This window comes from Corvus kubaryi, unplaced genomic scaffold (assembly GCF_017639235.1).
Source record: "Corvus kubaryi isolate FWS band 111438036 unplaced genomic scaffold, C.kubaryi_AGA036_p1.0 132, whole genome shotgun sequence".
Taxonomy (NCBI): domain Eukaryota; kingdom Metazoa; phylum Chordata; class Aves; order Passeriformes; family Corvidae; genus Corvus; species Corvus kubaryi.
The window spans coordinates 11,292,242-11,316,616 of NW_024580666.1; the positions used below are offsets into that span (position 1 = coordinate 11,292,242).

The window sequence follows — 24,375 nt, forward strand, 5'->3', positions numbered from 1 at the left end:
TATCTAGCATAGAGATCAAGACTTACTGATTCAATCCCCCTAATATGAGAGATTGTTCTGTTAAGATTGTATAAACAACAGCTATCTCTAAGGTTTTGAGTTTTAAGCTAGCAAGATTAAAGTAGGATAAGATTTTTAGATTTATGTTGTTTTTCCTGTCATTATGTTCGATTATGATGTGCTTTATATAAATCTGCAAATGCAAAAGGAAATAAATTGCAAAACATTTTAGTAATGACTTCTGATAGTCAAAAATGTATATCTGTATTAACAGATGGTGTTAAGCACATTATATAATACGTGTCCCCAAAAATAGATAATAATCAAGAAAAAGAACAGCAGTAGCCTTTTAATTGTAATTTACTGGATTAAACTTGCGGCCAGGGCCACACAATAGGAGATACCTTACAAATTTCTTTCTTGGGTTGATTGTCCTGAAGAGACTTGTGGAATGCAATCCCAATGATTTATGGCAAGCTCTTATATCTGCTACAGCAGCTTCTTGAACACTTCTTGGCATTAAGGTCTCCTGTCCACATGTGCTCACAAGCACACAGCCAGATAGTCCTGATTGGTAAGAGGAAGGAGGGGACAGGTTCTCTTTGTGCTTAAGAGCACGGTATTCAGGAACAATAAGATACTTATTCTTCTACGGCACAGTTCCATGTCTCTAACTGAGACAACCTTAAACCATGAGGTGCTTATTCAGGGTAAGTGAATTCCTGATAACTTTGGAAACCACTGAATTTTGACACAGTCATATATGTGGTAGCTCATACAATTCTCAAATATAATTACAGCCCTGAAATGAAAAGTAAAAATACTTATATATGGCAGCATTATCATAATCATTATAAGAACTTCTCTCTCCTTTTTTCCACCTAGTTACCTGTGGGTTGTTCTGGTTTGTTCTTTTCCGTGGTGTTCTCTGCCACTGCCAGGTTGCCTAAATAAAGATTCTTATTGCTAAAGAGATGTGAACTAGCCTACTGCTTATTCCAGTTTAGTCCAAGAGTCCTGCTTTATTGTGGAGTATTTCAGACTCTTATGTTACTCTTGTTCACTACAAATCAGAAGTCTCCTTATGGACTTCTATAATCTGGCATGTTATTTCTCATGATATTGCATTGTTTCTCAGCTGCAAAGGTGTTCTTAAAAAGAAAGATGAACAAACAGCCATCAAAATGTGTTAGGGTTAATTCGTGTGATTTTTGTGATAAGATATATTAAAACACTTGATTTGCCTCTAAATTTAAATATTATTTGAATTCCCCTTCTGCAGTTTTTTTTTCTTGGTATAATTGTTATGCTGCCTGTTTTTCAAAATCTCAAATTCAAACCTCCCTGGTTTTGCTCTGTTGACCATTCTGTTTCTACTATTTGTTAGTTGATCTGCAGTTCCTCAATAAGTCTTTATTTTCTCATCTGGTTAAATTCACTCAAAAATTCTTTTTTGATGAACGCTAAATAGGAATACCTTATGAAGATCTAGTCACATTCACAGATGTTGTTTGCTTTGAAAACCACCCCAGATTTAGAACACTTCTTCCTTTCCCTCTTCTTCCCTTACCCTTGTTCTTTAAAAGTATGGTAATTTTTTTTTTCCCAAAACTTCTTTCAGAAAAATTCAAAATGGTGACCTCAATGTAGTATTTTCTTATGGACCCATTGAATGTGTGTGACTATGTTACTTTTGAATAATATATTGCAAGTTTTTACCTGCAAATAATTGAGAATTTATCAATTGCTTTTTGTAATTCTTTACTCCTTGGGGTTGAAGGAGGTGCCCAAATGTACTTTCTGTGGTTTTTACATCCCTATTTTGCCATGTCTTCCAAAGCAGAGATAACTAAATCTTCCTGAAAACTATATCCTTATTTTTCCTCATTTTGACATGTAATTATCTTCAAATATTTGTTTACAGAACTTTCAAGTAATATCTTCTAGCAAAATCATGTGGCTGGTATGGGAAGGTTATGAAGGACATTGCTTCCATAGGCTGCTGTTACTTAGCCAACGAGATTAAAATTAACCCTATTTAAATGAATAACTGTTGGCAAAATTGCTACAGTTCTGTACACCAAACAAAAAGATTTGCAGTGATTATCAGATGCCTCTTAAAATATTGAAGTATTTGAACAACATGGCTGTTCAAAGCAAGCATTCTGTGTACCAGAAAGCAAATTGCAGGAATAATTGGAGCTGTGCTGGTAATAAAGCTATTAAGAGAGTCTGAGCACATCAAAGGGCAGCATACAAACTAATAAAGCAAAATCTTTTTTGACAAAGATTGTATTAAGGCAATAACATCTTATTTCCTTAACAATGTAATGAAGAAATCTACAAGTTGAGCATGTTGACAGGATTTTGAGGTCCTACAAATATGAACCTAAAATGCATAAGTTATCCTATGAGTCCCTTCCTGTATGCATTCATCCATCTAAACCTTTGAGTTTAGATGTATTAATTTGTGTATTAATTGTGTATTAATTTGAAGTGTATTAATTTGAAGTGTAAATTCACAGGTTAAATAAAGAAGCAGTGTCAATGTGTGGTGTTGAATTCCTCAAAAGTGACATCAGTGGCTGAATCTAAGTATCAAAGAGGGAAATAACAGTAGGAAAAGTAAAGATAATCTCTACTTGTAATACAAAGCAACACCAAGACCTCTTAGTGGTGGTTCTTATATGAAGATCCATGTACACTTTATTGCACTAAATTAATAGTAGTAGTTGAGTGTGTGTGTACAATTTGGCAGCAAAAAGGACACTCTGCTCTTGCAAATCAGCTGTTTAAATAGAAGCCTGTATTTCCGTTATATTAAGTATTAAAAGAAGCTGGAAGACCAAACCTTTTTCTTGGAAAAAATAATATTGGATAGGAGAGGGACTTTTAAACATTTCAGCAGGAGGAGAAAAGAAAGATAATGTAAAACTTCCAAAATGTCATTGAACCCTAGAACAATTCGGGACCTCTGGAGCCATCTAGTTCAATCCCCTGCTCAAAGCAGCATCAGTCAGATCACATTGCTCATGACCATGTCCAGTTGTGTTTTGAATATCTCCAGGACTGGAGGCTTCATGACCTCTAGAAAGCTAAACAAGAAGTCCTGCACCCACGGCCTGATAACCAAAGCAATAAAGGAGGCTGGGATCTGAATGTGTGGAGTGCAGCTCTCCTGGAAAGGCCCCGAGGATCTCATTGGGCAGTGAGCTGAGCTGAGCCAGCTGTGCAGCAGCAATGAAGGCAAACCATGTCCTGGAAAGCCTCAGGAGGAGTATGGGCAGCAGCATGAGGACTCTCAGCCTGGAAGGCTTCACTGTACTGAGCCAGACCTGTAATATTGTGCCTAATTCTGCTCACTGTGGTCCCCTCACTGCTCTATTCAAGACGGGAAAATCCCCAGAGAGTGTCAGTGAGGAACTTGGAGGTTGGAGAACCTGGGGCAAGACTGAAGGAACTAGATTTGCACTAGTGAGGAAAGAAGGCCTGGGGGCAGCATTGCAGCCTTCCAATTTTGATAAGGTGACTGAGGTGTTCTCAAGGATGCTCAGGGGAAGGACAAGAGGCAATGAGCAGAGGTTACTTCAGGAGAAATTAGCTTGATATAAGGAATAAAAAAAGAATAGCCAACTGATGTTTAGAACGACTAAACATGAGAGCAGGCTAAGCAGAGAGGTCAGTATTTCCTCACTGGAAATCTTGAAGACCTAGCTCAGCAAGGCCCTGTGTAACCTGACTGAAGTCACTGCTTTCAAGGTGGACCAGATGATCTCCAGGGGTTCCATCTAACACAGCTTTTCTGTGAACTGTGAAGTATGTGTCACTGAAGTTGCTACTAGCTCTTGATACATCCCTGTCCTGCATGTATTGTGTCAAACTGGTCTTGCCCTCTCCTGAGTATATTTCGGTGATGGAAAAAGTATACTTAATCTTCCTAGTGTCTCTTAAAACTGTCTCAGGAGAATTTTCTTTGAACTGCTCTAGTGTTATTGCTTTACAGTAGAGCATATTGTGGTCTATGTGTCAGTTATGTATATTCTGCTTTTGCCATGGAAATCTAGCCATGTTTTGGCAAAGTTTAAAGCCTTGCAAACCTGTATTTTGTGCATATTTTTTAGAAAAACTTCTGACTTTGACAGCTAAAATGTTTCATGTCATCTGTAAGGCTTTGAATGTGATGGAAATTCAGATTGTTTTCTCTCTTGAGTAATGAAATATGTTTCCCCCAGTTCTTTCAACGCTAAAGACTGGTATTCACTGTAGGAACTACTTGTCATTTTTATAGACTAGAACAGAGACAGGTGTTTGAGGTGAGATTGTGGAGCGATTCTCTGTATGCATATCCTCTGGCACTTGGTCACATGGAAAGGAAAATTGTTGAATTAAGAGAAGAAATAGACCAAATCTTAGAGCATGGGAGAAAAATAAAGGAGTAAGTGTTCTGGCACTCTGTGAGAGGCACCTTATCCTTTGGATATCTGCAAGAAACACCAAGGCTGATGGAAGGCTGGCTGCTCAAATAATTATATGAGAAATGCTGAAGCGAAGAATAGGGTAGGAAGATTTTGAAGAAAATATATATTACTAAAAGTAATAAATCTATTTTAATTGACTGCACAAAGCCAGGGAGACTGGTGCAGAGATAACAATCCCAAAAATGAGAGGGAGGTGAATGAACAAGGAAGCAAAGAGCATAGACATGGTCTGTCTCTTCAGCTCAAGTATACCTGGTAAAGAAAGTCTGTGCAGCAGGACAGGTGCACATTAACAGAAAGCAAGGAGGGATTGTTCAGGTTTTTACACCCAAGTAAATTGCTCTCCAATAACACTACCTCATTTGTTCCGGCAGCTGGGAGGTGTTCACTTCTCAGACATGGCCCTGGAGAGGCCAGTGCCAAAATAAGAAGATCCTGTGCTTGGAAGAGAGGGTTTCAGTAGCAGGGACCCCAGTGGAGCTGGGGGATAGGCACTTAGGAGGGGAGAGACTGGAATTAAGGTCTCTGAAGCACATCCTCATTGGTCCTTTGGGGGAAATCAAGAGGAAAGGATTGAACTAGCATATAAAAGAGAGTTGCACTAACCAAACTCTCCTTTTTAATGCAAGTGAAAAGTGGAATCTGGGTATCTTAAACTCAAATCAAAAGTTTAAAGGACGTGTTTTTGACTTTCATTTGTTTTCACCATGCAATTCCTTGTTTCTTCCCTGCCAATATAATCCACACATCTCAGAAGCAAGGAAGGTGTAAAAGAAATTTAACATTAGTAAAACCATCTGTGTGAAATATACTTGTATGATGACCAGTACAGAACCCTGAGAGAAGTCAGGCTGTACCATTAAGTCAGAAAAACATTATGAATTTATGACAGTCAAACAAATTTATAAAGCCTCTACTTAGCAGAATGGTATTCACCATTTATTCTGGCTGTGGTGAAAAATAGTTATGGAAAATCAAATGCAATCATATATTTATGATAATGTGTATCATAATATGTATAGAATAGGTGCCAATAAACATAAAGGTATTTATATGTCATAAGATAAAGGGTAGGAAGGCCATAAATCAGACCAGGTGGGGCCCACTGCCATAAACAACAGGAAAATGGTAAACTAGTCTTACGGAACTAGTAATCAAAGTAATATTGAGGTCTTCCTTTTCTAGCCTTCAGCACTCAACTCTGCATTTGTATTTTTTCCAATATTTTGTGCATGTATTTTCACTATTCAAGTGTCAAAAGTAGGTATACTACATAAATAATAAAAGGTCATGATGGAAGTTAAAGACTAGATTTTTTTAGACTGCAGTTTATAACACTAGTAAAAAAATGTTATGTGAGGATTTTACTTTTTTTTTCCTAATGACAACATTTTCCCTTGAAGCTAGTCTGAATTATGTGTCTGTGTTGCTGGGGAATGGTTACCATATTGCTGTGGAAATGGGAAGAGGCGTGGACCCTTGTGCAGTAGCTATAAAAGGAGGCAGACAGGTACAAACAGCAGGTTATGGTGTATGAGGGAGGGCCAACAGGTTTGCCTCTGTAATTTGCTTTCTCTTAATAAAGGGAGATGAAATATAATAAGTCTTATGAGTACTAAGTTTCATTTAAGGTTTTGATTTACTTGGAGTTAGGGAGGCTTTGCGACGTAAATAAAGAGCAATTTATTATGAAGATTAGCACAAAACTATCTAATTTTTACTTCTTCATAGAAGGAGATTTGAAATTCAAATCACTGGCTGATGAAGGTTATTAAAAATGCATTAGAGTTGAAAATGTAGCTGTATGTAATTGTCATAGTAGATACTCAAAATTAATTTATCCCCAATGACAATTAAGCTAAAAGAATTTTCAAATTATCAGCTAACAAATTTCAGCTAATTTTAGAAACAAATAAAATGAAAACATTTCAAAAATTTTGTAAAAAATTAAAACTATTTTAAATTAATCCTAAAAGAAGGGTTACATTTCTGTTTAGAATCATTCCTTTTCTTCTCTTGCAAATTGCTGCACTCTCGCAATCTTTTTTTTCTTTTACCTCAGGCTCTCTCTATTGCATTTTTCTCTCTTTCACCTTTTTCTCCCGAAGAAGTCTAGGCCACTTTGAGTGTGTGTGTACACACACATGTACAGGCATGGGCTGAATTTAGATTAAACTAAACTAATTTATCTTCCCTCTATAGCTGGTAGTTTTTCATCTAGTTGATGCATTTTTCTGATGAGCATCCAGGGATCTCATAGGTAATCTGCCACTATTAATACTTCTTCAGAATATCTGAAATGCCTATAATATATGTTTATATTTAAGAACAGCACCAAAATGACCATTTTAACATTGTTGGATTGGCATGGGAGTTATTTTTAAAGACACTGAGGCATATTTACAGCCTTTAAAAATCAATGGGGAGAAAAGTTTTCCAAATAATACTACTTTTGTGGTGGGAATGTATTTTTTGTTTTAATGTTTTCTAAGAGCAAGACAACCAAACACTGTAGTCTAGTGGATATGTCTGTGGCTGCGCTTGTAGACGCACACATGTGGGCTTGCACCACTTGCTGTTGTCCATGGCCAGCAGTGTGTCTGAGCCCCCCAGCTGAGTCCTGCACTTGTGTGTGTTTATTCCTCCCCTTTGGCATAAGGTGAGAAAGCCAAGAATAGGGAATGCAAAGACAAAGATGTCTCATCTCTTTTCCTGGCTAATGCAATTTTTTTTTTTTCTGAATATACCTCTTGATAGTTCAGTAGATACTCAGCGTCTGAAAGGTCCTTAACATCGGCATCATGAGTTTGTTATCAGCTGTGGTTTTTTTCCCCCTGTGAGTGTTATGTTAGAGGTAAGCCAGCCTTTGTCACCTGATTCTGACCCCAATCTCCCCCATGGTCTCAAGATCTGGCTGAAGGGAGCTACAGCTGAAGTTAAAGGCTTTCACAGATTGAAAGGGATAGGAAGGGGAATTACACCTGGGGCTCAGCCATTGGCGTCATGTACAGCATGGATACAGACCTAATAATTTATGTGCATTGAAAGCCTACGGTTACTTGAATCCTCTAACACTCCTGACCCAGTTTTTCAATGCAGGGAGAGATTTCGTGGTTAGGGTTTAACTTGCAGTTTAGCAGGAAGAATTATATGTACACATCACTTACTGCGTGTAAGTGATTTGTTTTCTAATTTAGTCTGTGTTAATAAACACTTATTTTTAATTGAGCTGATCTAACAAGATAATTATGGAAACTGTTGCAAGTCAGCCGATTTAAGTAAACGGAGAGAAAAATTTAAAGGAAGTTTTGGAAAAGTATGTTTTTCCTTTTCTTTCTACTCAAAAACCAGTAACATATTCCTTTTAATTAGCCGATACCTTTGGGTCAAAAATAGAACAGATCTGGACATAATCCTGTACTTTGGGAATGTTAAAAGTGAAAACTCTGAAAACTGGAAATGGTTTTTAACTATCCAGCATATTTTAGTCACCTCACAAGGATATTAACCCTCGTCTAATGACCTAATGTTCATAGTGAAATATTTCATTAATATTGTTTGCATGCCTAGTAACTCTAGCAAGAAGTTTGATATTGAAAGCTTTTTTTTTTTTTATTGCAGCTGAAATTTGAAAGGATAATTGTGAAACCCATTTTATTTGAGTTGTGAATCATCTTCCCCCTCTGACGTCTCTCTAGCATGGTGTTATTTTTCAAGTGTGCACTTGGGTTACAAATTAGAAAATTTATGTTGTTTTAGTATTAAGGCATTAGTTTAAATTTTGTTAACACTCACTTTTACAGGAGGCTGTATTTTTCGCCTTTGATTTTAATGCATACACAGTAGCCTGGTATTCAGATTGCTCTTCAAAATGAAAGGTTAGATTGGAAAACATATTTCAAAGGAACTTTACGATAGCAAGGAAATGGGATTGAGGAGAACTGGGATTTTTGTTCTGCAAATGACTGTCTGTAGAAATACCCTGTGAAGTGTGAATGCATTTTTTTCAATAAGTATTTAAAAATCCTAATTAAAATGTTTGTTAAAGGAATAGGTCCACATGCACATGAACTGATCAGATTTTAACTATCGCTTTCAATCACCAGGCTACCAACCAGAACCAGAATAATCCCAGTAGGCTGGTTGATTTTATGGGTTAGGCAGCAGCTCAGTCCTGACAGTATTACAGCAGCACGGCTTGAGAGAAAGTAACTTAGCTTGGAAAAATCCTTACATCTTTGCCTAGTAAAGGCAGCTGATATGACTTTAATATGCTTACTCTGCCCTGCTAGGTTTGATTTACCAACACTGTCAACCAATTTCGCATTTAAAGTGGCATAACAACAGCTAGTCGAGGAAGACTGTTTTCCATCCTTAATTTTTTTAGATTTCATTGAGACAAAATAAAGAGTTTGTAACTGCTTATGTGGTAAGTGATCAGTTATAGTACAGCATGAAACTGGGTGCCCATGTTGTAGCTCATATGAAAGTCAGATATACTAATACTTAGAAATAGTAAAGAATGGAGAGAGTTGTAAATAGTAATAATTTCTCTTTCTCTTGCATTTATTTAAATTGTGAGAAATTAAAATTGTTATTTTATTTTGTATTCAGTCTAAATTTGCATAATGTCACCTACATTTTCCAAAAATGCTGAAAAATTCACACTTACTCATTTTTTTAAATCTCAATTTTATCTGGAGGGTAAGAAGGAATTATTAGTCATCCTTCTACTATCAGATCTACACATATTTCTTCTCATCAAAGTTTTCTTTTTTGCCCTGACATTACTATGTTATACTTAGCCTGATTTATTTTTAATGTATTCATTAATTCTGCCCCTTTTTGGTTTTTTATTTTTATTATGTACTTTTTCAGTCAACAGACAAGATTCTTACTGCTGTTATAGGTGTGGTTTCCATTTAGTATTTAGAGGAATGAACGTTTACTTGGTAGAAGTTTCTTACTCCTCTGAAATAGCAGCCAGAGACCTGCCCTAGAGGCATAATGTGGAGGTTGATGTTCCACTCCTTGGCAAAAATCCTGCAGTGTTGTTACCATAACAACTCATATTCCAAGGGTAAATCCATGTGCAGAGATGGGGAAAACTCTTCTGTTCTCTTTCTGAATTGTTTTCACTCTTTTATGATCCATTCTTTCACTTCTCTGATCTTGGGATTTCTCTTCTCCCTTGTTATGTTCCTCTTGTAATCTTGTGGTTTAAGAATTGCTATTCTTTCATGAAACAGGGTTTTTTTCTTTTTTTTTTCTGCCTCTTAGTACATTTTTAGCTTAAGTGTTGTTTTCCAGTCTCTTGCATCCCCTCATCCTATTGTTGATTGCTGGTTTTGTGCAGTATATGCTGATGTCACAGAAATGTGTTCCATCTTAAATACTCTGAATGGCCTAATCCCCTGAGGGCTTGCGCAAACTCACAAAGGTCCAAATATCCTTGCAGGTCTGTTAGCATCCATTTTTTAGACTTAAGTTATTTCTTATTTGAATGGACCTGAAGAGTTCTCTTGTCCAGCTCCTGCTGGGACAATGTCCAGTTGAGTCTCCAGGGATGGAGATTGCAGAGCCTCTCTGAGCTGCCTGTCCCACTGCTGGACTGTCTTCATGGTGAAAATATTGCTTTCCATATGCAGCCTGAACATCTCGTGCCTCAGTTTATGCCCATTGTCCATCTTCCTCCCTCCAGGCACAGCTGCAAAGAGCCTGGCTCTGTTTCCTTGATAACTGCCCTGCCAGCCCTCGGGGATGCAGTTAGATGCCCCCAAAGCCATCCCTTGCTGCAGGATGGAGCAGCTACTGCCCTCAACCTCTCCGCCCCACTGGGCAAGTGGTCCAGCTCTAGCTGTCCTGGGGACACTCTGCTGAGCTCACTTTGTTGTATCAGTTTCATTGGATTCCCAAAAGCAGAGTGTTATAGATATGATCTAATGGATGCTGAGGTAAAAAAATAAGGCAGTTCCTTTGATGTATGATCTGTGCTTCTGTTGATGCAGACATTTCGCCAGTCCCAAAGGTCTTTATGCTTTTCAGGCAGCACACTGCCTTTTCTTAAGAGCCCAAATCACATCCAGCTCCATCCAAAGCTGTAACAAAACTTCTACTCTGTGGCAATTGGATTTAGCAACATCGAAGGAGCCACTGCTAGCTGCAGATAGTATGACTGAAAGCTGAGCTGGAGGCAGGTGTTTAGATGCTTTGAGATCCGTTCTGTGGTCCTTTGATCTATAATGAGCCAGCATCTCCTGTTCTCCTTTTGCAGACTGGAAGCAGCATACTGATGCCTCCTTTGCCCTTTTCTTGCTGTGATAGTTAACATGGCCCTTGCTTTTTATATCACTCTCTTATTGTTGCCATGCTGTTTCTGCTTTGACGTGGTTCTTTACTGTGTGGGCGTCACTCACTGGAGTCCCTGCTCCTTGCCCCAGTGTTGGCTTTTGCTCTGTCACATTACTGCTTGCATAGTATTGCACAACAGATGGTAGTATGTGGGCCATTATTAAGAAATAAGAGGATAAATGATTACATTTCACAGCTCTCTCTTCTGCTTCTATTTTTTCTAGTTAGAACTTAAATGACAGGAAGGTAGTGTGCAATGCAAAACAGAAACCCATTTATGTAAATTCAGACCTTTTCCTCTGCCCAGGCAATTTCCAGGACTGCACAGTGGAAATAACATTCAGTAGATGGAATTGCGGAATCATTTCCTTCCCAGTTTCATATGGGAGGCACATGTCTGGAAGAATTCAAATAGGATATAACCCAGAATGGGGCACTTTAGATTTTATTCATTATTTTTGTGGTTTTCTTCTCTTTTGGACCTCCTTTCTTATTTACTGTGGAATTGTAATTTTCATAGGGATGCAAACATAATACGTGATTTGGAAGTAATATTCCTGTAATTGTGGAAGAGTTATCTCATCTATTTAAATGTACAATTTGAGCACCAGACCCCACAATGTGTTGTATATGTACAGTCTTTACATGTCCATGTCATACAAAAGGAAATCTTAGCTCTTCAGCTGCATGACTAGAACAGATTTTTAGTACAAGAAGCAAACAAATGAATGTCCAGTGTAGGTCAATAACGAAGTGTGGTAGATTAAAAAGAAAGTATATTGAATTGTTCCTAAAATCCTTTCTCTTTGAGAGAAATAAATGTAGTTCCAAAGAAAGTAATCAGAAAAGAGGAAAATTACATTTACTGTTAAGAAGCAATGCATCCCAGTTAATATGAGCCTTTGTTTAAGTGTATTTTGGAATTTAATAGCCTTTCATATCTAAGAATATAATTAAGATACTGAAAGGATAATGAAACACCCAAACATTTTATAGGATACGTGTTTTAAGATTGACAGTTACTGTTTTATAATATAAAATATTTTGCTACTATAGTGAAATTGTGATCTTGTAATTATTTCCTGTTGCTTACCTAGGTAACAAATGCTCTTTCAAAAAGAAGACTTTAGGTTGATAGACAGGGAAGGACTAAAGTGTTTTTAGAGAGACCAGAAATTTCTTACTGAAAATCTGTTATCTGATCTCTTCTGGCTAGACAGAAGTAACTGTCCACTTCAAAGCCTGGGTGTGCTGTTCAGAGATTTTATTTTCCGTATAACAATCCTAAATAATTTCCTTGATCATCTGCCTATACCTGTGTGTCCTGCTTGGATTTAGGCTATGGCTGTCTGCCACTGAAGACTTTCTTATATTAGTAGTTTTCCTGCACTTGAATTATTTACTAGAAATCTGCAGCATGACTTTACTGAAATTAAATTACAGTTGGTGTAACTAGAGGCAAGTGGAGTTAGACTTCTGAAATCTATCAGGATATTTTTTGGATGGTTTCCAAGTCTTTTGGCACAGAAATGCACTAAAACTAATACAGACCAATCCTTTAGTGTGTCTTCTAACTCAGAACCCTGACATCTGACAATGCTTGGGCATTCTGGCCGGAAGTAGGGAATTGAAGGAATTTGGTATTAGTGTCAAATTTAGGATAATCATGCAGAAAGGTGACTTCAAGTTTCTGTGAACCTCTCAGGTTACAAATTATTATCATAAGACATCAGGGAAAATCTTCAAGGAAATTAAGATCTTTTTAATTTTTTTTTTCCCAAGTGAGGGCATAAGCTAAGTACTTCCTCTGATCCTCTTGCCTTTTTGACCTTATAGCATGAGATTTGTTAACTGTTAGTTCCTTCAGGGGAGTCCTTCTCAGTTTCTTCTCTTGTTTTTAAGGTTGATATACTGCTCTATATTTCACTAATTAATTTTTTGGATGCTTGATCCACCCAGATGTGGCTAGACAGTATTTGCCAGATGTTGATAATTAAGGACTATATTATTCCTATATAGCATTTACTAAAGGATGCAAGTGGAAGCTCTGAATGTGGTTTTCTTCCAGATGAGATGTTACACCAACACAAAACAAGTTAAAACTTTGGGCTTATTCCCAGACCAAGATAAAGAAAAACAATGATGATGAGAGGAAGTGCATTGCATTACTTGAAGCAATATTTAGATGATTCATGAGTGATCAAGGTATATGAGCAATAGTGTCAGAAAACTTATTGTAGGATCTTCTGCATTCTTGTTCAGTGCTTGATGTATATCTGTAAAGAAGTTTTACATTTTGGTGAACAATCCAAACATCCAAAAAAATTTATTTCCCGATGAAGTGCATTTCTTTTCATCTGTGCTTACAAGGAATCTTTGGGGTGATCCAAATTCCTGACTGTGAGAGGAACCAAGTTACAGTAACCAAAACTGATGTGTAGCCTTGAGAGCCTGATGCAAGCCAAGCCTAGTATAATTTTGCAGGTGTGAGATGCTGCCTTTACCAGTCCTAGAAGTTATCCTACCTAGCAGCCCTTCAAGCCTCTGTCCTTTTATCAAATATCAATGAGAAGCAGAGGACTTGGATGTCTCTGATATAGCTATGTCAAGCCCCACCCTCCCTCCACCAAGAAAGAGAAAAGCCTGTTTAATACGAAAAAAAATCTAAAAAAAAAAGAAACCTTGGCAAAGTTTGGTAGCATGTGACTTTAGTAACCCTTCCACATCTTTTCATCAACTGGTGTTAATTTGTCTTTCTAGAGAAAAAGTAAAAGTGGTTTTAAAGACTGATTAAAAAAAAAGGTCAAGAAACCGAATAGAAAAAAAAAAAAACCAACAAACCAGGAAATGTATGTGTGGGCTGCTGAGTGATGGACACATGAAGCAGGAATTATTGATGAGGAGTAGGAGAACTGAGAAATGGTCCAGGTGCTAAGAGTCCCTATCACATACCACACTGAGCAGCATATGGAGAACAGCACTAAATGATAGTGCCAATGTCTAGTAGAGAAAAGAAAGTCTAAGTTAACGTGCTAATAGTAGTGGAAAATCGTAAACTACATAACCATAGCTTAATAAAAAAGGATTTATTTCATCTCCTGGAAGAAATCAAAGGATAACAGTCAGCAAGAAATCTGTTTGCAAGATCTCTCAATGAGCAGGCAGTATTAGGGATTGTATTCATTGTTGAAGTTAATATTGTTCTAGAGAGTTACAAATGGAGGAAATAGGAAAACTGACTTTCTAGGTTTTCGTTGGTTTGTATTATTTTCAGCATTAAGAAAGTTTTAGGCAAAGTATAATCCCACAATAGGAAAATGCTTTTTTTTTTTTTTTGGTGGAAAGTCTAGGTAAGACTCTTACATATGTAATGGCACAGCAATTTTTCCCTTTCTTATGTTTCTCTGACTGATACAAGGCTGTCGATGGTCTAGATAGTTTCAAATGCTATTTTGTTGTTGTGAAGAACAGGAATATTTTCAATGTATTAGACTGAATTTTGTCAACAAGTCCATTATAATACCACAGGGAGAAAATTTTGGTATAATATTCCTTGCTTTAAAAAGTAGATTTACCTACTGTACTACTCATAAAAAAGGGGAACTTTTTTCTTTTTTTTTTCAACTCTATTTGTCTTTTAAAACCTTCCTAAAGCCTGCAAAGTGATGTTTTAAATTATTTCAAAGTAGTTAAGATTTTTATAAGTTTTCCTTTTGTCTTTTCAGTAGCTTTCATACTTTTAAAAAGGTTTATTTAGTTATATGTTTTTTCAAAAATAATAGATAAAATTTAAGCCACAGTTTTAAAAATCCCTGAGATAAAGCAATCTGGTTGCCAAGGCAAAGTTCTTTTTTTCCTTCATACAAGATAATATAAGCTCTCAGGTGTTTATTTTTTAATTGTACATGTTCAGCAAGTAGAGAAATGACTCATGCTTCATTGGCATTAAACCCAGAATTCAGAATTTCATTAACTTAATTCTCTATCAATGGGAGGATAGACTTTCAAAGTCTTTCTGCTCTGATCATGGAGGGAAGCAGACTGTACAATATGAAAAGATGAACAAGGAAGCAAATATTCATCTCTATTTAATGTTGAAAATTACATAACCAATAGAATTAATGAGGGGCTTATTTGATATTATGGCCCCTCTAGTTGTTAGTGTCAACTTGTGTTCCTGAATTGTTCTCATTTCTTTTTCTGTTGCCTTGCCCAGTAAAATTATATTTCCTAAAATCTGTCTACATTTCCTATGTCCTCAAGATGTTATAACTAAAATTACTATTTCCTTCAGTTCTTGTAAAACAAAGCATTCCAATGAAAAAGGTATTATTTAAAAAAAAAAAAATTGACTGGCAGAAATATTTTGGCCACCCAAGTTATACCACTAAAGCTTTTGACAAGGAAATAAGTGTCTCACAATATCTCATAGTGGTTTCAAATAGGTCCATTTTTTGTGGAAAGGCATACACAAGTGGGATATGATTCCTGTGTCAGACTATGAATGGCTCAAAAAACTTTGTCTTAAATAAAGTAAAAGGAGTTTGGAAGAGGCTAGTCATGTCACTTTGTCCATCACATTGGAGTTATAAGAAGTTTTGTGCTGTCTAGGGAGGTGGTATGATTCCAGAGACAAAGAAAAATCGAAATGTGTTTAAAACAATGCCCCTTTCTTCGTGCATCGAGACTGTTTTTCTGCACTTACCTTGCATGTTGTTCAACTTAATCTCTCATATGGGTACCAAAAAGCAGCATATAAGAATTTGGTGGTGTTTTCATTGTCTTTTTCGGACATTAAATTCCCACCAGCAAATAAAATAAAATTCTGTTGTATGTGCATTTTGTGCTGACAATATTCCTAAGTGGGTGATGGATGTTGCATATGTGACTATATTAAACAAGGCAGGATTAATGTACCAATCAATAAGGTTGGTACAAATCAAAAATCATCTTTACAGATGGCCAGGTGTGTGTACTCAGGTATGTCTGTATTTATGTTTCAAATAAAAATTACTGTGAACATTTTGTAGCTTTAGTGCCAGGAATGTAAGATTTTTTGGCTCTATTACCATTATTATCTTATCTTAAGCATTGCAGGATCTTTCAGTAATCTCTAACACTCAAATATTAACAAAAAAGAATAGATCTCTACTGTATGACAGAGACTAGAACAAGGCTTAATATGCCTTTTTGTCACCATTCAAAGCAATTCTATTTCCTTTTCTGCTATTCCAGAAAGAGGAATTTTCCCTTTTAAATACAACAAGATTTAAGGCACTTTTTTCTGTATTGTGTGCACTGTCACACATGCACACACATGTGAAAATGTCACTTTCTGTATCAATTGCTTGTGTTAGAATCACTGGAGCTTTTCCTTCCTATTAGTGTTTTCCCTTTCCTATTGCATTGCCAGCTATATTTTTAATTCTCTTTAATAATAACCTGAACTTTTTGGTGTCCCAAATCCTCTTAAATATTTTACTCTTATATCTTCTTATTTAGAAAGACTAGTAGATCTGTATGTTCTCCATCTCTGACTTTGGGGCCTTCCGTGTCTTCAAAATTCAGGAATGGCTTATGGATTTGGTATTGTTCCCTCAGGTTTTGCATTCTAGAGTCTGTTCTCTTGTCTGCCTACCTTACTCATCTGCTTTCTTTCCCCTTTTGGGGGATTTCCTCGAGATTAGTGCTTTGGGTGAGTCATAAGAGCCCTCTCACACATTAGATCATTTACCATGCATAGATCCAGGAAAATCCAGATATTTTGGTAACTTCTTTATTGGGACAGTGATATTTGTGGTATTCAGCCCTTCTCTTTCCCCCAAGCCAAAAAATAGCGAAATATATGAATTCTTGCAAAGCCCTGAAAATGCATGACAAAAGTTAAAATTATAAGGGATTAGGAACCAAATGGTGAGTCAAATGTTGCACCTGTGTCCAAAAAAAGGCCAAAAGGTTAACCTGGAGAATACAGAGAATTCTGGCAGTTAACCAAAGGTCAACCTGGAGAATTTCTGGCAGTCTTACTTCAGCCTATGGGAAGAACAGTAAGTGAATCATCTTAAAATATATTTCTAGACGTGAAAGAAAAGGTTGTATTTGGGAAAGGCAGCATGGTTTTACCAAGGGTAAATCATGCCTGACCAATATGATCGCCATCTATGATATGTGATGAGAAGAGCTTTAGCAAGGCCTTCCACATTTTCTCCCAGGATATTCTCAGATCCAAGCTGGGACATTATCATTTATGTGGGTGGATGTCTAGATGATGTAAAGCTGGTCAGCTAGTCAGACTCAGAAAGTCATGGTTAAAGGGGTTTCAATCTACTTGGAGGTCAGTAGCAAGTGTAGAACTGCTGTGGTCTGTACTGGGACCTCTCCTAATATTGTTATCAGGGACCTGGAGGACATGGCCAGTCAATACAGGGAATGATTATTCTCCTCAGTTGAGCACACATTAGACCATATTTATAGTATCACATCCAGTTTTGGCCCACCTGTTACAACAGAGGTATTGACAAACTGGAGTGAGTTTTGCTGAAGGCTGTCAAGACAGATCCTATAGCAGTCTTCAGTTCTGGTCTCAAGTTTGTCAGCACATACACATTCCACTTCACGCTTTGTCTCAGTTTCTTTCGCTGGTTTGATGCCTCTCACTGCTCATCTGCTATCAGTATTTTATTGAAATGTCTTTGCCCCAGCGTGTTCCATTTTTTTACTCTACCATATAAAATCTCTTCTGCTTTAAAAACATTGTTTTCAGCATGTGAAAAGGAGTGCTGGAACTGTACACTGGGAGCATAACAATTACAAAGCAAAACAAATAAAAAACCCCCACCTACATTCAGTCAATTTTTTCTGTAGACATAGATGTCCTGACTCATATGGATGACATTTTTTTAGAAATTAATTCTGCCTGAGGCAAATGTCCTGCCTGAAAAAAACTACCTCTAAACAGATAAGGTTTGCCCAGAGTTCCAAGAAACTGAGAAGAAGATTTTATAATATAAAGTGCTAATCAGTTTAAGATAGACTGTGCCACCAGCTCTGGTTGGAATAACATATTTTTCTTCCATTTGTGTTAATTGTAGTTATCTACTTTCATCAAAAGAAAAGGAAAATAGATTGAATTTTTTATGTTGTAAATTTGCTGCAAGAGTGTTTTATTGTTGATAAGCTTTTCAAATATTTAGAAAACAGAAGTTTGAGTTCAAGGATGACAGATACATTTTAAAGACATATGAGGATCTATCCTTACAAATGTAGTGATACTATTTGACATATTAGTTGAGTTACCTCCCGTAACTAATGAAGCACTGTTGTTTTAACATTAGGTTTTCTATTTGATGCAGCTTCTGAAACTGGTCCAAGTTGTATGAATATAGAAATTGAAAAATAGATTATAGAAAATCCCAAGGCTGACTTGATGTCATTGTGAACCGTTTCCAAGTATGACTTTATTAGAGAAGTAGAGTTTTGCAGAAATTTATTTATTCGAGAAATAAAGTTATTAGAGTTAAGTTTTGCAACTTAAGACTCTACCTATTTATGTGGTTTTATCAGTTGCAAAGCTTATAAATATAAATAACCTTAGGGGGTGTCGTGGTTTAGGAATGGTACTCCCCAGTTTAGTTCTCCCACCAAGACTCAAAACCACACTGCTGTTCATTCGCTCCCCCCTTCTCCTCCCCTTCCCACTCTGTTGAGATGGAGTTGAGAACTGGAGGCACAAAAGCTGAAAATCACGGGTTGAGATAAGAACGATTTACTAGAAACAATGAGGCAAGAAAATGAACAGTAATAACAACAATATAAATAGCACAAGGTATAAGACTAAGAAACAATTTACATGGAAAAGCCTGCAACAATACCTGGCTCTTCCGCACCATGCTTTCTCGCCACTGGAAGGAGAGAGAGTTCCTTACTCCCACCCCTGGCAATGAGTGAGGTGGTATGGAATAAAATCTGGGCCTTCTCCACACACTTCTCCTGCTTAGTGTGAAAATTTAACCCTGTCCTGGCTGAAACTGGGACAGGGGAAAAACAGTTTAGAGTAAAAATTGAGCAGTTAAGGTTAATATTTTTATTTGTAGTATTTATACACTGGTCTAAAATATTTTTCTTCATTTTAAGGTAACTGAGCTGCACAATATCAAAAACATAACCAGATTGCCACGAGAGACAAAGAAGCATGCAGTGGCAATTATCTTTCATGATGAGACATCAAAGACATTTGCGTGTGAATCAGGTAAGCAATTGGTGCTTCATCTCTAGCTTGAAGAAATCAAGTTACACATCAAAGTCTGGCTTGGATGAATTAACTCAAAATGCCAGATATAAATTCTTAGCTTAAATAATTTTGTGGTAAACAAAAAACTGGAGTTTGGGGTTCATGTCTTTTGGGGTTTGGTACAGGTTTTTTTAAATATATGTTGAGAGGTGTTAGGGATGTGACAGAGCTCTTTTTTCCATTACTTTTCTTTGACTGCAGATGATCTAAAGACTGGAGGTTTCCAGCTAAACTTGTAAATCCTAGTAAAAAATAACCTGTAAGATGTTATTAAGTCAAGATGTGAAACATTCTTTTTTTAACAAGCATTGCTATAGGCACTTACTGAACTAATAATTATCATGCCATTGCAAATAAGAGGCAAATACCAGCTAAAAGCCCAGGATATTTTAAAGCAGGGTGTCAAGCAGTCTGTGGTTTGAATGACTCCACTGCATAATGAATGAGTTGAGAACAAGACTTTGGCATTATGGTACATAATGGCAGGTAGTTACTTGTGAGATGCTGAACACTGCACAATTAAAGTGCGCTTTTTTCTGGTTTGAAAGTACAGTTGTACACATCTATGTCCTAGGGCACACTTTAACAGAAAAAAAGTTTTTAAAAATAGGGGAAAATTCTTTAATGACAAAGTTTGTGCATTTTTAGCAACATATTTGAAACTGTGCATTTTAAAATAATAGTACATTTTAAAATAATAGTACATATATATGGGGTTTTTTTAAAAAAAATATGTATATAATATTATGTATATATGGTGAAGGTCCTAGAGGGGAAGCTATATGAGAAGTGGCTGAGGTTACTTGGTCTGGAGAAGAGGAAACTGAGGACAGACCTCACTGCAGTTACAACTTCCTTGTGAGAGGAAGAGGAGGGGCAGGCACTGATCTCTTCTCTTTGGTGACCAGGGACAGGATCTGAGGGAATGGCCTGAAATTGAGTCAGGGGAGGTTTAGGTTGGAATTAAGAAAAGGTTCCTCACCCTGAGGGTGGTTGAGCACTGGAACAGGCTCTGCAGGAAGGTGGTCACAGCACCAGCCTGACAGTTCAAGAAGCATTTGGAAAATACTCTTGGGCACATGATGTGACTCTTGGCACTGTCCTGCACAGAGCCAGGAGTTGGACTCAATGATCCTCGTGGGCCCCTTCCAACTCTGGATATTCTACGATTCTATATTAATATTATCATATAAACATTGCGTCATGTACAGTCTAAATAATAAATTAAATACAGTGAAAAAAAATCTGAGAAATGTGGAGGAAGTTAAAAGTGTGAAAGGTCATGAATTATGTAGATTTTGGATCAAATATTGCAAACAGTGATATGTGATATCCAGTGATATATATATCACAGTGATATATATATCCAGTGATATATATATATATAACAGTGATATCCATCATGAAAGATGGATTGACAGTTTTGTTTGTTAATTAATTTAAGTTTAAAGACACACATATAAAATCTGTGTCTGTCTACAACCAGTTTAAGAGATCATTAGATAAGTAGTCCACATTAAAGATTTTGATTTCTAATGTGTAGAATTAATAGTGACTCTATATTATGATTAATAATTGAATAAAAATATTTTAATTATATTCCAACAACACTAAAGTCTGTTCTGTGGAAACTTTTCCATTTGCCTACGCATGCATTCCCCTTGTTCTCTAATGAAAAGATCTTGTTCCTTCCCTAGAATTACTATAGTTCAGGTATATTTGAAAAGAATGATGGAAAATCATAACTTCAATATTCTTTTACCAAAGAAGGGGCAAACTTAAGGAAGTTCAGCATGTCTGGCCCACTCATCCCTTTCTTCTGTAACAGGCATGATGCAACTCGTTAACCTTGAACCCAGTTGTATATACAAGGCTCCTGTACCTTAAGGTTCTAACAGGATGTCAGTATGAGATGCTCTCCCTTTAGGCTCTATACAGAGGTGTGTTTTGAGTGGACAGTGGGTGAAATGGCAAACAAGTGGAGAGCTTGTGGTCAGAGATCAACATTCAGACCAAGACAGGTGATGTTGTAGTAGGTGTCTGCTCTAGACCTTCTTATCAACAAGAAAAAGCAGATGAAGCAGTCTTAGGGCAGGAGGAAAAAGCCTCATAGTCCCAGACGTTGGTATTCTTGGGTGTCTTTAACCACAATAGTAACTATGGAAGGCCCGTAAGTCTGAACACAAGCAATCCAGATTTCTGGAACAGATTGAAGATAATTTCTTGATACACATGATCAATAATGTGATGAGGGGAGATGTTTGTTTAGGGATATGCTTGGCAGGATCCTGTGAATCCTTGAAAGGCAAAGGAGCCCAGGAGGGCTATCCAATTTTCAAGGACAGCATACTCTGAGCACAAGAATGTCCTCTCCATTCTCAGAAGACAAGCTTTACAGAAGACCAGTATGAATGGACATGGAGCTCCTGATTCAGCTCAAACACAAAAAAAAAAAAAAAAAACCCAAACAAACAAAAAAAAAACCCACAGTGGATCAGAGACAACTACTTGGGAGAGATACAGATGCATTGTCTATTTATACAGGAATGGAGTTGGGAAAGCTCCAGCTCAGGGAAGTGCAAGATAGAAAAGGTTTCTTAAAGTACATCAGGAGAAAAATGAAGGCTAAGTGAGTGTGGGTCCATTGCTCACTGGAGCAGTCAACGTAGTGACAAGGGTCATGGGAAAGGCTAAGGTACATTTTATACTGTGGGTTTCACTTGCAAGGTTTGTCCTCAGGCCTTCCAGGTTTCTGAGCCCTTGAACATGAAGCAGTATCCTCAGTAATGGGAGGCATAGTCAGGCATCACTTGAATCACTTGGATTTCATACATAAGTCAGTGGAACTTGATTGTCAGGAATGACAAGAAGGAGGATCCAGATAACTGTACTCCAGTCAGCCTCACCTCAGTTCCTGAGAACACTGTTGGAGCCACTCATGTGTAAACACATGAAGAACAGCAAAGTGAATGGGAGTAGCAAAACTATTTCCCATATGCAAATCATGTTTGCTATGACGACGTGTCTGGCAAAAGAAAGGCAGTGGTTCTTATATACCTTGATTTTAATGGTCTTTGACGCCCTCTGTGGCTTTCTCCATAGTCCCCAAAACTGGTGGGACATAGGATGAATAAAGGCACTATGAAATGGACAGAAATTAGGCTGGACTTAAAAAGCCAAGCTTGTGAAGCCAATCTTGCAGCCAGTAGGTAGTGGATCCCTCAGGGATTAGTGCTGGGACCAACACCATTCAACACGTTCATTGATAGTCTGCATGATGAGGTGGAGGGTACTCTTGGCAAGTTTGCAGGTGACACAAGGTGGGGGTGACCCTAACTGGGAAGGCAGGGCTGCTGTCAGGACAGGCTGGAGAACTAGGCTGACATAAACTTCATGAGGTTCAGCAAGAACAAAAGCTCTTTCCCTGGTTTGTGGTAATCCCAGCCACAAGGCAGGCTTGGTGCCAGCTGTTGGGGAGCAGCTCTGCAGAAAAGGCTCTGGGGTCCTGGTGCATTACATGCCCTGGACAGCATTAGTCAGGATCTTGACAGCAGGTACTGGGAAGTGATCCTTCCCTTTTATTCAGCACTTGTAGGACCACATCTGGACTACTATGTCCAGTTTTGTGCACTCAGGATAATATTGCTGGAGTGAATCCAGGGGATGGCGCCAAGAGTCAGGAACTCGTGACATGTGAAGAGAGACTGAGAGCTGGGCCTGTTCAACCTGGAGCAAAATTAGTTCAGAGGATCTTATTGCTTACGTGGTCTGAGAATACAGAGAAGATGGAGCTATAACAGTGTCAGAGATAACTTGATGTTTCTGAAAGACTACAAATCTTTGCTGTGGATATAGTGGAGTTTCAATCAGCTTGCCTTTCTCCATACCTTTAGTCTATCTAAGCGGTATAGACTGTGTCATGTCTTTCAGATGAGAGAGATACACTGTTTTGTTTCACTAAAATCTGACTCTCTTGAACTCCAAATCTTTTGTGTTTTCTGAACTAGGAGGATACAGTCCAAAATAAAATTTCTTTCCCAGGTCATTTCCACAGTGAATTATGTCTTCTCACAAGGAACTTTGTAGCGGGTTGGGTTTGTAACCAGGCGGAAACACCGACTTAGTGTAACGGTTTGGTCCAAGATACTCATTACTGTTTACCTTCTGTGAGATAAGAATTAGGAGAAATGCAAAGCAGGCACCAAACTTGAAAGAATATAAAGAAGTTTATTAACAGACCTAAAAGAAGGAAAAAAAAATTATACCACACCTTCAGAACTCTTCTCCTCCCCCCACCTTCCTCCCTTCTCCCACTGACAATGTAAAAAGACAACCCTTAAGATATTCAGTCTGTTTACCACTTCCATAATAACCTTGTTCAGTCCATTTAGAAAGAGAAGTCTCTTCTTGCTCATGCTATGAAAACATTATCACAACGAGACAGCCGCCCACTTCCAAATATTGTTCAGTCCATTTAGGAAGAGGAGTCTCTCTGCCTGCGTGTGAGTCCCTTCCCCCGACTTGCAGCTTTTCCCACAACTGCTTTCGAGGGTCCACTCTTGAAGGTTTTTGGGGTACAATTTTAAAGTTGAGCTGTTCAGAAGCAAAAGTTCTCTTCACCCATCTCTGGGAACATTTCATCTCTAAGAACAGAGGCCCTTCTCCCTCCCTGGGAGCAAAGGGTCCTCCTTATCTTCATCTCTAGGACTATCTCTAGGAGCATCTCTAGGAACTGAGGTTTTCTCCTTTCCCATTTGGAGCAAAAGTCCTCATCGCTTCCATCTCTCCCTGTCCAAACTTCTCATGAAATTACAGCTGCGTCAGCGTCTGCCTATCTCAGCACAGGTGCTTTTGCTCACAAGTACAAGTTGAACACTCCACCCCCCATATCTTCATGAAATTACCATGCGATACTCTGATATATCATAATTTTACAACAGAATTTCAGCTTTAAGCATCTCCTCTTTCTCTTCCCTCAGGTTTTCAGCTCTTCACAGCACTAAAAGGGTTAATCTCACCTCGGCCTTGCAGCTGTGTGGCTTATCAGTGTTGGTCACCGCGGTTGCACAGCTGGAACAGGTCCATGGCTTCAGGATGGCCGTGGCCTGGCCCGGCCCAGCCCGAGCAGGGACTGGCCGGGCCCACTGACCCCCGCTTGGGCCCCGCAGCCACCTGTCCCAGCGCCGGAAACGAGACAGAGCTGTGGGGGATTTGTCTACTCTTAAGTGTGGATCACAGAGGCGGTCACAATTTTAA

The 24,375-nt window shown here is 37.9% G+C and overlaps 1 protein-coding gene across 2 annotated transcripts in view; it reads left to right on the forward strand.

Moving 5' to 3' along the window:
• The window catches only part of DOK6 (docking protein 6), a 255,270-nt gene that overhangs the window by 98,981 nt on the left and 131,914 nt on the right, over nucleotides 1-24,375 (forward strand). For both annotated transcript variants that reach the window (XM_042032484.1, XM_042032493.1), the window contains exon 3: nucleotides 18,963-19,077. In XM_042032484.1, coding sequence (XP_041888418.1) covers nucleotides 18,963-19,077 — 115 coding nt within the window. The remainder of the gene's footprint in view (nucleotides 1-18,962; nucleotides 19,078-24,375) is intronic.